The following is a 16,608-nucleotide window of genomic DNA, read 5'->3' as shown; positions in this document are numbered from 1 at the left end:
ATTGCATATGGTTACTATATATGATAAATTGAATAATCTTTTTCTTGGTTTATTATACTGTTTGTAAACTTTTCTTTTAATTTTTGACACCTGTATCTGGCATGGCGATTGACTTGATTGGTGACAGATCAATGACCGCTATGAGTTCCCCTTGCAATTAGATCTTGATAGGGATAATGGCAAGTATCTATCTCCAGAAGCAGACAGAAGTATTCGCAATCTTTATACACTTCACAGGTATTGGAAATTTCTCTTCATTGATCTTAAATAATGGCATCTTCTGTTGTTTGGTGAAATCTTTTATGTATCTACTGACTGTGTCAACAACATTTTTCTATACAATGCCCCTTTGGAATTGCATGGTATGCTGGATCATGAAACTGAAGTTATGGTTTTGCTTGAATTGGTGAAAAAGGAGAAGGTAGAAAATTTAGAAAGAGAGCTGCTTCATACTCACTCAGTACCACCATAAAATGTAGATGGTCAATAGTAGAGTGCTATACACTTGCACTCTACCCCACAAGGTTTTACTCATGCTGGACAGGAAAGTGTAACAATGAGTGAAAATGAAAACCTATTTATCCTACATTTTTGTCACTGTCAGAGTCTGAAAAATGAAATGGAGATGGATATGTTTTATTTAATAAAATGGAAATATTACAAGGATGTTTACCCCTGTGATCCCAGAGCCTAGCTCCCTCGGAGAATGCAAAGAACCTCTGCCCAGTTTACAGCCAAAAGGAAAGATAATAGAATGCCAAAAAACTGCCGCACACTCCCATCTCTACCATCTTATAAGGATCCCTGCTTGTTACCTTGAATCTTGATAAGGACAACAATCAAAAGAAATGAATAAAGTATCAATTATACTAAATAAAAGAAAAGCACTCAAGGATGGTAGTCAGAATTGCTTGCTGATGTGTAGAATTGTGCAATTCTATGATCCCTGATGCTATGCTAACTTGCAAGCGGAATTGGAAAATGGTGGAATTGGGTGGGATTGGCATGCTCAATCGTAGGATCAGTAGGCAATCCCACTGTGTTTAAAAGTCGAATTTTGACCTGCTGACCAAGGACCCATTTTCTGACCTGGTTTGATAGAAAGGGATCCAGAACCCTAAACTCGTTTTCCTCTGATTTTCACTGTGATTTCACTCAGTTGGCCTCACTACAACCTTGTTCTGCTCTGGTGACCTGCGACTTGCCAATATGTGACTGCTGTTCTGCTAGTATTTTCTGGTGAGCTGCAAGCAGTTCTGGACTTGTGAGTGTTCTGCTCAGTATTTCTGTTCTTCTCATTTTTCTGTTCTCTATTGCTGTTCTGTTTCTGTTCATCTTCTACTGCTCTTGGATGGGTGCCTGGTCTGCGCATCCTGTTCTGCTTTGGTTACGTGCTGCTGTTGTGCTTGTGGGAGTTGTTCTCTGTTGCTGTACTCTGTTTCTGATCTTCATCTTCTTACATATGGTAAATTACTACAACAAAAACAACAACCAAGCTTTATCTCACTAGGTGAGGTCGGTTACATGAATCACATGACGCACGCCATTGAGCTTAGTCAAAAACTGTATTTTCAAAATTCTGTTTAATCAAAATGTCTCTTTTAATAACTTCGTCTAAAGATTTTTTGGGTGTCCCTCATCCCTTTTTAACTGAATTAAAAGTCATGCAATCTACTCTCCTTATTGGTGCCTCCAAATGTCTTCTTTGCATGTAACTAAACTACCTTAGATGATTTTCAGTTATCTTTTTCACTATATGTGCTACTCCAATACTCTCTCGTAGACTATCATTTCTTATCCTGTCTTTTCTGTCACTTCTACTTTCTTCTTGTGTTGTTCCTTTAAGGCCTAACATTTACTTCCATATAAGATTCATATTGAAGTGTGGTAAAACTTTTCTTTTAGCTTGATAGGTACTTTACGGTCAGATATTACTCCTAATGCCTTTCTCCACTTTAACTACACAACTTGTATTCTATGAGTAACATATGGTAAATTAGATATCTAAATTTCAGACTTTGGTTTGGATCATGTGTTTGAATATTAGAAACATTGGATATTTTGTATTTAGTTTGAAGTTTACTTAAATTGTTTCTTGTTTGATGAGTTATGTATGACCTTAAATGAATTATAATTTTCTGTTTTTCTTGAATATCTTTTTTTTTTTTCCTTCTTATTTATACTAATTTATATGAATGTGTAAATTTGTAAGATCTGATGATTCGTGTTACGATCCTATGAGTTATGATCTTTGACCCCTTTTCCGATCATATGTAGGATCTTGATTTTGACTAGGAACCAGAGTTTCCTTGCCCAAGCTTGAGGCTGAATTATGAGTTTTCTCCTTGTCCTACTTCTCCCCTCTTTCTCTCCTTAATACTGAATTCCCCTTCCAAACCCCATCATGGGCCTCCAGCACCCTTCCCATTCAGTGCAACTAACTTTCCTCCAAATAACTCATTAGGAGCAGAGTTCTGTTTTTGGCTTCAAAAAAGACTACAGCCGGACTTCAACATTTGCTTGTACTTACCTTATCCAAATCTTTGTTTGGTTAAGAGAATGGGTGAAGAATTGCTAAGATGTTCCATGTCAGCTAGGAATATGGCTAAAGTAGTTCTTATAAGACTTGACAATCCTCCCCTCTTAAGTTCCATTTTGGGATTGAAGGCTTGATCCATTTCTAATAAGAGAAGTATAAAGGAAAACTACATTTTTCATTGTTTGGTTGATTAGAGAAGAGGAACAGGAAATAAAAACTAATGTGAGGATTTTTTCTCCTATGGTAGAGAGAAAGATAATATGTGGAAATGATAAGTTGTCCATCAGCATACCTCCCCACTATTATATAAAAAAGATAGTCATTTAACATTGTGCATTTTATTATTTCCTCTCATTTTTCATTCCAACGAAACAAGAAGAAAATAATCAATTTCTTTCTCTTTTTTCTTTTCCTGAAAACAACAGAAGAGGAAAATAATTTTTCTCATTATTTTCTTTTCTTCTATCTTTTTTATCTCATTTTTTCTCTGCATTCAAGCGCAGCATAACAGTGCTGGTGAAGTGAAGTTTTTTGTTTTCTGTATTCCCCTCTGTATTCCCCTCCCCTCATTAGTAACAGGATTTTTTTTATTATTTGGGATAATTTGCTCAACCCAAATTCATATTGTTGTCATATTCCTTATTACCATGGCTTCCAAATTTTATTGAGAAATTTTTTGGTTCCTATGATAATGAACTCATTTATAAGGTTGAATTCTGTATGGGTTGGCTTCCAGCACACCATTATCATATTCAATTAATGGATTTGTTAAGAGATGTAATTAAAACATTCACTTGCCTTTACTCAACAGCATTATTTTTTAGAATTATTGGTTCTTGACGTGGAATTGATGCATTCCTGAAAAAGTGGTCAATAGTTTCATTTTTATAAATTAAAGTTGAGTTAAATTGGGTTGTGCATTGTTCATACTTTTAGTCCAAAATACTCTTGCATGAAGAATTTGTTAAGAGTTGTAATAAACATTTACATGCCTTCACCCAATCTCTTAAGCTTTTGAGATAGTTGGGTTATGACAGGATTGACCATCTTGGGTTCTTTTACATACCCAGTTGACTGGTAACTTGGATGCAATTTCATTTGTTGGTACTATATTTTAGTGGATTGTTTTGGATGTTAGAATTTCGAGCAAAGTGTGGTTTGTTCTAGCAAGGCGTTGTGCAAAATTAAAATTTATTCTTCTCTATAGTTGTTAGTTAGGCTATCTGCTCATTTTTCCTTTGCTTGCCATCCTAAATTACTCAAATTTCATTAATTGACTGGAGATCTTTTAGTAATTTATTATTTAGGTATTGTTGAAATTTTAGTGTTTACACAAGGAGTTGATAACAAGTTGTTATACCCAAATACAATAATCTAGTGTGCCTATTTATAATATCAGTTAGGTTATTAATCAGACAAATTACCACGATGTCTTGAGAAAGTTATCTTTGTAGGCTTCAAAATTTTTGCTTATGTGGAGGGTGTGAGGAATCCGTATATTCTATCCAAATGTTTTCTTTGTGTAAAAAGTTTACTGTGGCATCATCTGTATCGTGGTCCTCTGATTTCAAGACATCACCAAGGTTGCCTCAAGTATCAATATGAATCAAATATCAATATAACTAGCACTTGCTGAGATATTATGATGCACGGACATGGTTTTGAAGTGAGGTGTCATACTGTCAGACACATTTTTGACGTTGACACCTTCACACCACTTGTATGGAATGTGTTAGACACTCATGTATCTCATCAGAAAATTTGTGTTGCCAGCTCAAACACTCCTCAGTAACTGTTATTATAAAAGAAAATTCAATTTTTAAATATTAAAAAAAGGTATCTTAAAATCTAATTTAGATATGAAAATTTGTTTAAAATTTCAAAAGTTCAAGATACCTCAGATTCGGATTCTGTTTCCCCTTTCATCTATAAGCTTCTTTCTCGCACTTTAATCTCTTGTCCGTGCATATTTGATTGAGTCAATTTCTTTAGGTTATATAAGTTTGTATTAATATTTCATTTAGTTGGTAGATACTTTGGTTATGAATGGCTAAGTGATAATCCTAATCAAGGCTTGAAAGTTACTTTTTAAAGAGTACTTTAAAAGGTTCTTCTTTGATGCAGATGTGAGGAAACATGTAGACTTTATTAACTTGAATGGAAGAAGGCATTGGTGATATTGATTGTCTAAGTGATAAGGGTATTAATACAAACATTTTGGTAAACTTTTCACTTTTCAGCAATGATGATGAGGAAGGTGAGAGGCCCTTGATTGATTAAATCCTTTGTTGATACACCCACCCACATATATGAATCATATCTTTTAAAACATTTTGGTAAACTTTTCGCTTTTTTTTTCCTATGATAATGAGCCTCCCGTAAAATACTAAGAGGCATCATTTTACAGGGGAAAAATGTAAAGCTTAGGAAGTTGTTTTAAGACATGATTTGCCTTAGGATTTTGTAGGTGAAGATACAAAATTCTTGTATAACAGATGATGCCTCTTAGTGATTCTGGGCCCGTGTCACGGTTATGTATAGTAGTGGCTGTCATGCCACAATTCACGACCATGAAAGGTGACAATTGTGGCCCCTATATTAAATAGGGGCAAAAGGGCAAGTTAGCTCTCTCTTTCTAAAAGTTGGAATGTTTTTTGTTAAGATGAGAGAATGAGAAGGTATGTGATGAATTCTGTGTGTCTCTCAACTACACCTTAGGTTGTGTATTTATATTAACAAAGGTAATCACAATCATACCTACGTAATTAAGAATAAATATATGTTTACCTAATTATTATAATTACATAGATACTATTTTTCTAAATTACATATTTACATGTATTTAACACTTTATATGGGGCAATCTTGGGATTTCACCCCCTTTACATTGCAATGCTTTGTGCTTCTCTTCTGTCTTCGCAAGTTGAGATCAAACCCTACCTCCATCTCTTGTTTTCTTACTTTGTCCTCCATCTTTGATGTCACTTTCTTGTGCTGAGTCGCCATTTCTAGCCAAGTTCCGGTCTTCTTCATCTCCGGCAAAACCGAAGCTATATCCAACAAGATGTAGACATTTTTTTATGATAGTGAGACATTTTTTGGCTAGATCATATGCGTAAGAGCTATTTTCGGTGATTGACCGCTCTTTGAAATATTTTTCTTCTTTGTTTTGATTGTCTTCAAAATAGCGGTCATCCTGCTATCTGCAATCCTACTATAACATTTTTGGGGTTGGGCGCCTTGCTCATCATCTGTGATTGGCTACCCTGTTTTCAGAAAACAGTGACATTGAATAAGGCAGTTTATTGGTAGATAAAGGCAATGCACTTTTGAAGAAGGTAAGGTAGATGTGGGACAGGGGATAGATATTAGGATAAAAATATAATAATTGTTGGTGATAGACCATAAACATTTTATTAATGGTGGAATGAAAAAATCTTGGACGTGGAAGGATGATATGCATCTGACTGATGAAATATGGTATTTGCTTCTAGTGCTTGTTGGGCTTTGCTGACATTAAGTGAAGCTTGAGCATTGAGGTGAGGCAGCCATGAGCTAGTTAGAATTTGTTTAGGAAGTTTATAACTGACCTATGTGTACAAGATTGAAAATGAATTTACTTGTTATAGTATGAGTGTGGCATTATTTTATGAGGTAAGGCAGCATTGAACTGTGTAATAGTTTACTGTTACTAACAGTTTTGCCTCAGATTGCTGATACCCATGTGGACCCTGTCTGCCCTATTTGTTTGCAGTGTTTTGGTTCACAGTGGTGGGGTGCATGGTGGACACTACTATGCTTACATTACACCAACTCTGTCAAATCAGTGGTATGCTCTGTTGAATCTTTCAGTGTTTATACATGTATTATTATGTTCATCTCACCATTTATTGTGCACTTGTTTATTTGTCATGAAACAAGTAATGGGACGTATTGACACAGTACTAGTGATGCTAGAATGGTAAACATGACTAGTTAATCACTTTGACTCACTCATTCAATTTCATTACTATCAAATTTATTCTATTGTAATTTTATCCTGTTTGTTACATTGAATTGAAAGAAGGTTTGGAGGTATATGGGCCTATGAGGATAAGACTCGGAGAGTGATGAAAAATCAGAGTCTGGAGATATTGAGTTTTCTTAAGTTTTTGTAATATTATTTATATGATTTGTTGTGTGTCATGAATCACTGTTTATTTATATATTTATTTTCCTGGTTGATATGGTGGGATCAGAGGGTATTGTTATTTGATTTTCCTTGTACTTTGTTTATTCTTTGTTTCAGTTTTAAATAATCTCTGGCTACTTTTGGATTGGTCAGACGCAATTGTAGAGTCAGCACAATTTAAATATGATATTCTGTTTTATAATAGCTGTTTTCTTCCCTCTACCAAATTCTGGTCTCACAGTTCTGACATCTGTGTTTATGGTTTTGGGATATAATGCTGCATAGAACTGTCCTTGTAGCTTGATTAGTTGGTAAATGTTTTATCATTTAAATGTCCATATAAGGCTTATATCAGGATTACACAGTTCGAAATATTTGTATTACTGTTGTGATCTTATATCTTCATATCCGTCTCTTTGATTGTTTGTTTATAATTACAAATTTGAAAGGAAAACATTACTTGTTTCAGGTTTAAATTTGACGATGAACGAGTCACAAAAGAAGATACAAAGAGGGCTTTAGAAGAACAATTTGGTGGTGAAGAAGAGGTAATATTCTGTAAGCATGTTTTGGGCTTGTATCTTATATTTTTTCTTGATATTTATTGTGTAGGTGAATTTTCTTTTTCTTACATCATTGTGCTTTTTTTTTTGTTAGCTTCATTATATTTTTCGTTTGTCTACAGTTACCTCATACAAATCCTGGGTTCAACAACTCTCCTTTCAAATTTACAAAGTACTCAAATGCATATATGCTTGTCTATATTCGTGATAGTGACAAGGATAAAGTAATCTGTAATGTTGATGAGAAGGACATTGCTGAACACCTCAGAGTAAGATGCTTGGTTCATTGATGTCATGTGGTTTTTCTCTCCTTTTTCCAATGTAAGAATGCTTCCCTTTTAACTACATATTTTAGATAAGATTAAAGAAAGAACAAGAAGAAAAAGAGCTGAAGAGAAAGGAGAAGGCTGAGGCTCACTTGTACACCATCATAAAGGTTCAATATTAGTATGCTTTCATTTTTTAGTTATTTTCCCTTAGAATGCTTTGTATGATAATATGATATTGGTGTGCATAGTTCATACAGTGAGTTCAATATTAGCTATTGATTTGTTGGTCCCAGGTTGCCCGTGATGATGATATGCATGAACAAATTGGAAATGATATATTCTTTGATCTTGTGGATCATGATAAAGTTCGATGTTTTCGTATTCAAAAACAAATGCCTTTTATCCTTTTCAAGGTATGAGCAGTGGTTTTATTATGTAAATCCAATTAACATTCTATCTTTAATTTTTTGACTATGTATATTTCTATTCTTTCATTTGGCTCTTAGATTTCGCACTTATGTACTGATATAAGAAAACTGGACCAGAATGAGATGAATGAATAATTTTTATTGCAAACAATCAATCTAAGAATTAAGTATTAATGTTATACAAAAATGAAATCAATAACACAAGTAGTACAGAAAAGAATTCATGCTCTCATACTCCTCCCTCTATCTATCTCAATAATTGATAACTCCTCTTTTTCTAAATTCCAGTCTCACCCTTTATTTCTAATTTACACGTGACAATAGCCTTCATCTTAATCGTACAACAACAATAACAAAACTTTATCTCACTAAGTAAGGTCGACTACTTGGATCACTCAATGCTATTGAGCTCAGTTAAAAATCAAATTTTTAGAATTTTGGTTAATCAAAATGTCTCTTTTAATAACTTCATCTAAGATTCTTAGGTCTTCCTCGACTTTTCTTTATTAGACTAAAAGTCATGAAATCCATTCTTCTTACTGGTACCTTTAAAAGTCTTCATTGCATGTGACCAAACTACTTTCGACGATTTTTAGTTATCTTTTTCACTATAGGTATTATTCCAATATTTTCTCGTATCCTATCATTTCTCGTGCGTACACATCTATTTTAACAATCTCATATCTGTCACTCTCACTTTCTTTTTGTGTTGTTCCTTTAATGCTTAATATTCACTATCATATAGGATAACATGCTGTATTGCAGTATGGTAAAACTTTCCTTTAGGCTTAATAGATACTTTATTGTTACAAATAACTGCTGATGTCTTTTTCCATTGAAACCTTCTAGCTTGTATTCTGTGAGTTGTTCATTAATTTTCTTATCATTCTGTATAATTGGTCACAATATCATATATAATTTTAACTTCTAACGCATGATTTTCATCTTTTTTTTTCTGAACTTAGAATGCATATACTCTGTCTTACTTTTATTTAAGCAAAAACTATTAGATTCTACAGTCTCTCTCGATAACTCATGATTAGTATTAACCTCTTCTTTTGAATTCTCAACCGGCACTATATCATTTGCAAAGAGCATGTACTAATGGATAATCTTTTGTATGTCACTTGTAGCTGTATCTAAGACTAGATTAAACAAGGACTCAAAGCGGAGCCATGATATAAACCTATTTTTATTGGGAAGTCCTTAGAAGTTCTCACATGTAGTTATCCCTTCATACATTTTGTATAGCTCGAATTTATGCTAAGAGTTTTTTTTTTCCTAAAACCTTCATCACACTTTTCTTAGTATCTAATCATATGTCTTTTTTAAATAAATAAAAATCATATGTATGTTCTTTTCTTTGTAGTGATGTTTTTTCATCATATTTTGTAAAAGATATATAGTTTCATTTGTAAACCTTCTTGACATAAAACTAAATTGATTTTCTGCAATCTTAGTTTCTTCTCGTAGTCTATGTTCAATCACCTTTTCCTACAACTTCACAGTGTGACTCATAAGTTTAATCCTTATATAGTTTGCATAATTTTGGAAATTACCCTTATTCTTGTATATAGGAACCAAATTGCTCTTCCGTGTATCTTGCATATTCTTAAATTAAGAAGTCTCATTAGAGTTTAGTGAGCCACTCAAGTCCTTGTTTTCCCTATAGTAGTCAAGAATAAGGGATAGTGTTGTGCAGAGTTGTCTCATGTTCACTGTGTAATTTCTCATCTAGCGATAGTGTTGATTGACTTTTAGCTTTTGATATACTATAAAACTATTTATGATTTTGAATTTACTTTTTATCTTTCTGACAATAAAGCTTTTATCAGGAAGAAGTTGCTAAGGAGTTCGGTATACCTGTCCAGTGCCAACGTTTTTGGTTGTGGGCTAAGCGTCAAAACCACACATATAGGCCAAATAGACCACTGACCTCTCAGGAAGAAGCACAATCAGTAAGTACACTAAAGAGGTTCCTATACTGTGTATGTTTCATAAATAGTGGGGTGGTTGGCATGTCTTCATAAGCTTGATATTAAATATAGTAACATTACTCTTAATCTTTATGGTTTGTTATTTTGAAGATTGATGTGTCTCTTCAATAATATGGTTGCTTATTTTCTGCATTCTAATGAAGATGTGTCCCCAACCACAAGTCTTGTGTTGACAAACATGACAAGTAGATCTATTTCTGATAATTGATAAAAGAGAACAGGTTAGACTCATTGTTATTAGTATTGTGCTATACTTGTGGAGTGACTGGCCCTTAGGCTGCTACAGAACTTCTGTTTTCTCGTGTTTTTCAGCTGTGACAGTAGCAGCCACTTCCTTGTCAAATCACCACCATCGCAGCCATTATCTTATTGGGAAAAATTCCATATTTGCCACCTGTTTTGTTGTTGAACTCGTTTGTCTTTTGATGCTCTTGTGATTTTCCTTCTTGCATCAAATGAATTTACGGTTTATGTTTTGATGCAAAAAACACGTGACCTCTGTTTTGATGGTAGAACACAAAGTGTGACCTCTGTTGTTTCTTGCTACTGATCCATGTCCCTGTATCACTTTGGTGTCAAGCATGGTATTTTCTGACAGTCACACTGCTCTCGCCTCACCGACATCCAGATCTTTATTCTCCCTTTGGTCTTTGTTCATGCATCACAGCACACTTCCTGTGGTCCCTTACTATCTAACTCTCTGTTTGCATCCATAGCTTGCAGGTCTCAGTTCTTTTTATTTTTTTCTTTACATTTTGCAGTTCATATTCTCCTACTTGGTGTATGCCCTTTAATCCCTGGCCACCACAGATGTGCTTTGGTCTTTCTTAACATATCTACAGTGTATTCTACTGATTAGAATCTAATGTGTTCTGCTTTTTTGTATTCGTTTTTTAACTTTAATTCCTATGTTCTTATTATAATAAATAAATATGAATATTATTCTTATTTTTGAGCATTTATATATGCATAGTATAATAAAATTATAAATTGTTTATCTTGTATCTACAGTCTTTGCTGTAGGCCACAACATACTATTTGCAATCTTGCTAAGTTGCTACAATGCTTTTGGAATTGGTCATTCCACACTTTGCTGCAGATTGAAAAGCTATTCAGTCTTATCTTATTTGGAAATATTCAGTAGTTGATTACTTTTTTCCTCTTAAATATGATAGTGCTCTAGACTATGATTCTGTGTATTTAGTAGATTAATCTAAACTATTTATATAAGGCATTTTTTCATTCTTTTTGAAGTTTCAATAAAAAGTATTCATTTCAAAATTCCATTTGAACATGTAGTGAAAGTTTCATTTCTTAAATGGCTATTTTCCTTATCCAGTATATTGTAAACTTATTTTTTCTGATAATGATTTGTGTGATATGATTGTGCTGTGGCACTCTGAGCATTGCAGGTTGGACAAGTAAGAGAAGTTTCCCATAAGGTAAATCCTGCGGAGCTGAAGTTATTTTTGGAACTGGAAATGGGGCAGGTAATTTTTCCTTGGTAATTTCACCTTCTGGGACAGTGGTGTGACTATTAGTATATTTTCTTCCCTCCCTTTGCAACTGAGTCACTACTGAGTACTAACATGGATTTGTTACTCATACCTCACACATTGATACTGAATCAGGATTTGCGGCCTATTCCTCCTCCTATGAAGTCAAAAGAGGAGCTCGTACTTTTCTTTAAACTATATGAACCTTCCAATGAGAAGCTGCGGTACTTGCGCTGTTTATTACTTATCAGAGTTGAGAGTACATTTTATTACTAAAATGTATTTTATTCTGTTTCCTCAGGTATGCTGGACGGCTTTTTGTGATGGGGAGTGGGAAGCCAGTAGATATATTGACAAAGCTAAATGAAATGGCTGGATATGCTCCTGATGAAGAAATACAACTATTTGAGGTTAGTCAATCTGCATATTGTGTATAATTATGTTCCATGATTGCAATATCAATGGAGTGAAATAATGCATACATTCTGTTATGCTCATTCAGGAAATAAAATTTGAACCTCATGTCATGTGTGAACAAGTTGACAAGAACTCAACGTTCCGTGGCAATCAGGTATTAATTAGTAGAGTAACTTTATATTGGGTTTCTAGTGCTTTAAAGTATGTTTTTAGTATTTTATATTTCATATTTTCACTTTAGGTGTTCAATATATTGCTTTTGGTTTATAATAATAAACCTTTCCATCTATAGTTCTGACTTTTGCTCTCACTGCTGTGATTTGAGCAGCTTGAGGATGGTGATATTATTTGCTTCCAGAAGCCCCCCAAAACTAGAAGTGGAGAGCAATATCGCTATCCAGATGTTCCTTCTTTCTTGGAATATGTTCATAACCGTCAGGTGTGAACTGTTTAAATTAACTAATAATTTCTTCTTGACTAATATATTATTTTTAAATTGCTTCCTCAATTTCAATATCTCCTGCTCTAAGAGTTATTTATACACTTTATTGATTGTGAAATGAATTCTATCTTCAGGTTCTCCTTATGTATCAATTTGTCTTGAAAAGTATCATGTGCTGTTTGGTTCTAGGAAATGTTTTCTATTTTTAGTTTAATTTACAAAATTACTACCTTGTTTTTATTCTTTTTCCGATTTTCAAATATTTGTATAGGAAACAATGAAATTAACTTTTAATTTTTGATTTCTTGTTTTGATTGTTATTCTATGATTGGATGACTTTTTTAGTTATGGATTTCGAATTTTGGTCTTGACTGTTTTTTTTTTTTTTTTATCATTTATTGCTGCTGGTTGAATCGTTTGTTTTGTTCTTTCTCATTTTTTTTATTTGACTATGAAAAACAGAAAAGCAAACAGATTCTTAGCATAATTGATTATATTAGACTTGCCAAAATTAAACATTAAACAGTGTTGTGACTGAATTGATGATGTGATTTCATTCACAATATAATAGCCCTGCTGTTTGGAAATTATTCCTGTATAGTTTAGTAATTTGACCTATTCAATTAGTTACTTCGCTTTGATGTACAGGTTGTTCGTTTTAGGTTTTTGGAGAAACCAAAGGAGGATGAATTCAGTCTTGAGCTGTTAGTTTCTTTTAAATCTACTATTCTCTCTCTCTAAATCATAATCTTATAATTGAAGTATAACTGGTAGTAGTTCAATTCTGCTCTTTGATCATCTAGGTCAAAGCTTCATGCCTATGACGATGTTGTTGAAAGAGTTGCTCAACATCTTGGTTTGGAAGATCCTTCCAAAATCAGACTCACATCTCATAACTGCTACTCTCAGCAACCTAAACCACAGCCTATCAAGTACCGAGGAATGGAACATTTATCTGACATGCTGATTCACTACAATCAGGTCATTAGTTACAGAGTGCACAATTTTCTAAGTAGAGGCTGTTATCTTCTAACATTCTTGCATAATGTTGCATGGACTTAAAATGGCTGTTTGGCTTTTGCTTAAGCTTCTAATATGCTAAATTATTGTCTTTTGGTTTTGTTTCTAGACTTCTGACATTCTATACTATGAAGTATTGGATATTCCTCTGCCAGAATTGCAATGCCTAAAAACTCTTAAAATTGCTTTCCATCATGCTACCAAGGATGAAGTGAGTACTGTTGATTATTACTTTCATTTTATACACAATTATTTAGAGCAAGTGTTGTACTTCTAACTAAATTATCCTTGTTCAGGTGGTGATTCATACTATTAGATTACCAAAACATAGTACTGTGGCAGATGTAATTGATGATCTTAAGTCAAAGGTATGATGTTAAACTCACAATAAAAGTTCATATATTTGTTTTGTAAGACCCATGGGTTATAGACACATACAATCCATAAACTTGTAGCTTCAGATCATAGCATGTGTTTTGAGCTTGCCTGCCTAATTCAACACTTAATTCACGGTTTTTTTTACTATTATGTATGAGTGGTTTTGAAACAGCTCGTTACCATTGATAAATTCCCTATTCAAAGCAATTGGATTTTAGAACTTTTTATGTGGTTATAGTGTATGAGTTGAGCTTAACACGTGCCAAAAATTGGAAGCCTAGTGCTTTCAGTATGTGAAAGGTTCTTGGAAGGGTCGGACCTGCTAAGTGGGTCTTTGGTAGGCTGCCCTAACTTGCATTTGCAATAGGCCGATTCCTTGACTTCATCTTGTGATCTAGGTCACAGGCCCAAGACACCCCTGCTGCGATTAGGTATCCAGAAACTCACTAAATTTCTAGGATTCTCTCACCCCCCCCAAACACATGCACATGCAGATATGGAATAGTGAAAAAAATGCAAAAAGACCCATTGGAAATTATTGATATTATGGCGTTTTAGGTATTGAGCGAGAGAATTTAGAGAATAAAGTTTTAGTTTAAAAATCTGTTATATAATCAGCTACCCTGCTCATTTGTAGCTGAGACATGGTGGAAGGCTTTAATATTAATTGATAGGAACCTAGGGCGGAGAACCATATCACAAAAGCTAGCTGATATAGTTGGAGAGTCCAAGACCTTCTATACCTTACATTAGAATCCCATACTTACAATGGGGAACTCAAGTTTCATACACATCTTGCAATTGGATCCCAACAAGTGCACACAAAAGTAGATAAGAGAGAGAGAAGTGGAGAGATACTCAAGCAAATCAAAATGATGTCATATTTTCTCATTATTCCAATGGGCTATATTGGTTTTTATATGCTGATGATTCAAACTGGCTGAATCCTAACAAACCCCTAGTTCTGAACCATAGTTGTCATCTTGCTCAGCAGAGCATTTTTTCTGTCGCAACCAACGTGGCTGTATTTGCAGCATTTCGCGGTGCAATAGCAGCACCATAGGGAAAGATACCAACTGTCCTTTTCTACCCTCAAAAGGAAGAAATTTTAGTGTTTTTTAAGGGTAAAAAAGACTTCTAATCTTTTAGAAATAAGCTGATTTTTTCTTTTTGCCCTTATGATTACACAAATCTTTAGGTTTTTTTAAGGGTAAAAATAATAGTCTTAGTTTTCAGACCTAACCTCACTTTTTCCTGTGTTTTTCATCTTCCTTTCTCTCTTCAACACCCGTTCCTCTCATCTCTATTGCCGTTCTGCTTTGCTACTGGAGACACATTACAAAACCCCACTTTTTCTCCACTTTTTTTCTTCTACCCTTCTTTGTTTGATGCTCTCTCCTCTCATCTTTGTCTCTGTTCTGCTTTGCAACAATCTCCAATCCAGCAGAGTCACTCGTCTTGGATGACTTCTCTGGAAAATTCCACATCCTTTTAAAAGAGATTTAGAAATAAATATTATCTTAGAGAATTTGATTTTTAACTGCAATTAATGGCATTGTGTGATCCATGTAGTCAATTTCTCCTAGTGGGATATGGCTTAATTATTGTTGGCATTTTGTAATCAAAATTTTCGCAAATTGAATTGATTAAATCTTTTTTGACCTTTTGCTCAAAAATCATTGACCAAACATCAAATTTTACTTTAAAATTTTACTTAAAAAAGAATATCTCTTTGAACTCTAACCTCACAACCTAAAATTTCCTTTCAAATTTATCGAAATTTTACCAAATTTTTGACTTAAACTTTTAAAATTATTGCATATTCCAAATTTATTATAAACCAAATATATGGATCTAAAATGAAAATAGAAGACCTTAATTAGTTAAAATAATTTAGAGGACCTAAATCTTGCATAGTTGAAACTAAAGGGACCAAAAGTGCAATTTAGAGGTTTCCAAGCCACATAATTTCTTGGTCTTGAGGACATTCCACAGTCAGTCCCACTCTCTGCAACTCCACTAGATTGCACTTCTTTCCCTTTCGACTGCCACCAACCTCATTCCTGGCAGTCTTGGAATTGGAGGCCATGAGCCCAAACACAATAGGACAAAGGACAAACAGAGGACGGACAAAGGTGGTAGAAGAGAAGAGTGCAGCAAGAACAGAAGAGCAACAAAGATTGCAGTTTCGCAGAACAGGTACAAAATGGGTTTTTTCAAAAAATGTTGCCGAGGAAAAATGGGCTTTTAAAAATCGGGTTGTGAAAAACCCAACCTGAAAACCTCCACTCAAACCCGAAAAGCTGAGGCAAGAGGATTGGATCATTGATCTTGTGATCCAAAGGAGAAAGATTGCAATCTGACATGATCCTAGCAGGATAAGATCTTCTTTATGATCATGATTGCGGGGAGGGTGGGATATCGCAAGATCACATGATCTGAGGATTAAGATTGTGATCTTATCAACATTGGAAATAACCAAAAACACTCAAATTATTAGTTTTCACATTTTGATAGTAAAGCTAAAATCCTAAGATGCATGGTATGCCTTATACTGCTAATTCTCACAGCCTTAATTCTTTTGACACATAACCGGGAAATCCTTGTATAGAATAGAAAATAAAATCTTAATCCAATGAATGGAGAAAACCCAAGAGCTAGACTTTTAAACCCTTTATTTTCAAATTATTTGTAAAACCTATGATGTGGAATTGCATTTCCACTCATAAGTTGGGAAGAATGGGCCTCAAAGTGGTTGATTGCTGGAATCTCTCATTGGGAGTCTTTCTCTGAGAACTGTGATCTTGTTTATCTCTTACATGATCCTATTTACAATGGCCAGCTTTTGTGGTATGGTTCTCCCAAGTTTCTTATCAACCACACTAGGA

The 16,608-nt window shown here is 34.1% G+C and overlaps 1 protein-coding gene across 11 annotated transcripts in view; it reads left to right on the top strand.

Annotated features, from left to right (window-relative positions):
- The window catches only part of LOC113873580 (ubiquitin carboxyl-terminal hydrolase 13-like), a 33,415-nt gene that overhangs the window by 7,317 nt on the left and 9,490 nt on the right, over positions 1 to 16,608 (top strand). For all 11 annotated transcript variants that reach the window (XR_003505952.1, XR_003505953.1, XM_027511759.1 and 8 more), the window contains exons 10-25: positions 128 to 237; positions 6,294 to 6,368; positions 7,180 to 7,258; positions 7,396 to 7,542; positions 7,629 to 7,709; positions 7,836 to 7,955; positions 9,806 to 9,928; positions 11,380 to 11,457; positions 11,599 to 11,687; positions 11,765 to 11,873; positions 11,966 to 12,034; positions 12,209 to 12,319; positions 12,971 to 13,026; positions 13,126 to 13,303; positions 13,452 to 13,553; positions 13,639 to 13,710. Coding sequence is in view for 9 of the 11 variants with exons in the window: in XM_027511759.1 (XP_027367560.1) it covers positions 128 to 237; positions 6,294 to 6,368; positions 7,180 to 7,258; positions 7,396 to 7,542; positions 7,629 to 7,709; positions 7,836 to 7,955; positions 9,806 to 9,928; positions 11,380 to 11,457; positions 11,599 to 11,687; positions 11,765 to 11,873; positions 11,966 to 12,034; positions 12,209 to 12,319; positions 12,971 to 13,026; positions 13,126 to 13,303; positions 13,452 to 13,553; positions 13,639 to 13,710 (1,599 nt within the window). In the remaining 2 variants the exon portion in view is untranslated. The remainder of the gene's footprint in view (positions 1 to 127; positions 238 to 6,293; positions 6,369 to 7,179; positions 7,259 to 7,395; positions 7,543 to 7,628; positions 7,710 to 7,835; positions 7,956 to 9,805; positions 9,929 to 11,379; positions 11,458 to 11,598; positions 11,688 to 11,764; positions 11,874 to 11,965; positions 12,035 to 12,208; positions 12,320 to 12,970; positions 13,027 to 13,125; positions 13,304 to 13,451; positions 13,554 to 13,638; positions 13,711 to 16,608) is intronic.

The sequence above is a fragment of the Abrus precatorius genome, unplaced genomic scaffold (genome assembly GCF_003935025.1).
Source record: "Abrus precatorius isolate BTA unplaced genomic scaffold, Abrus_2018 Scaffold7, whole genome shotgun sequence".
NCBI classification, from domain to species: domain Eukaryota; kingdom Viridiplantae; phylum Streptophyta; class Magnoliopsida; order Fabales; family Fabaceae; genus Abrus; species Abrus precatorius.
Note: the sequence above shows the minus strand (reverse complement) of the source record. Positions and strands in the feature narration are given on the sequence as shown.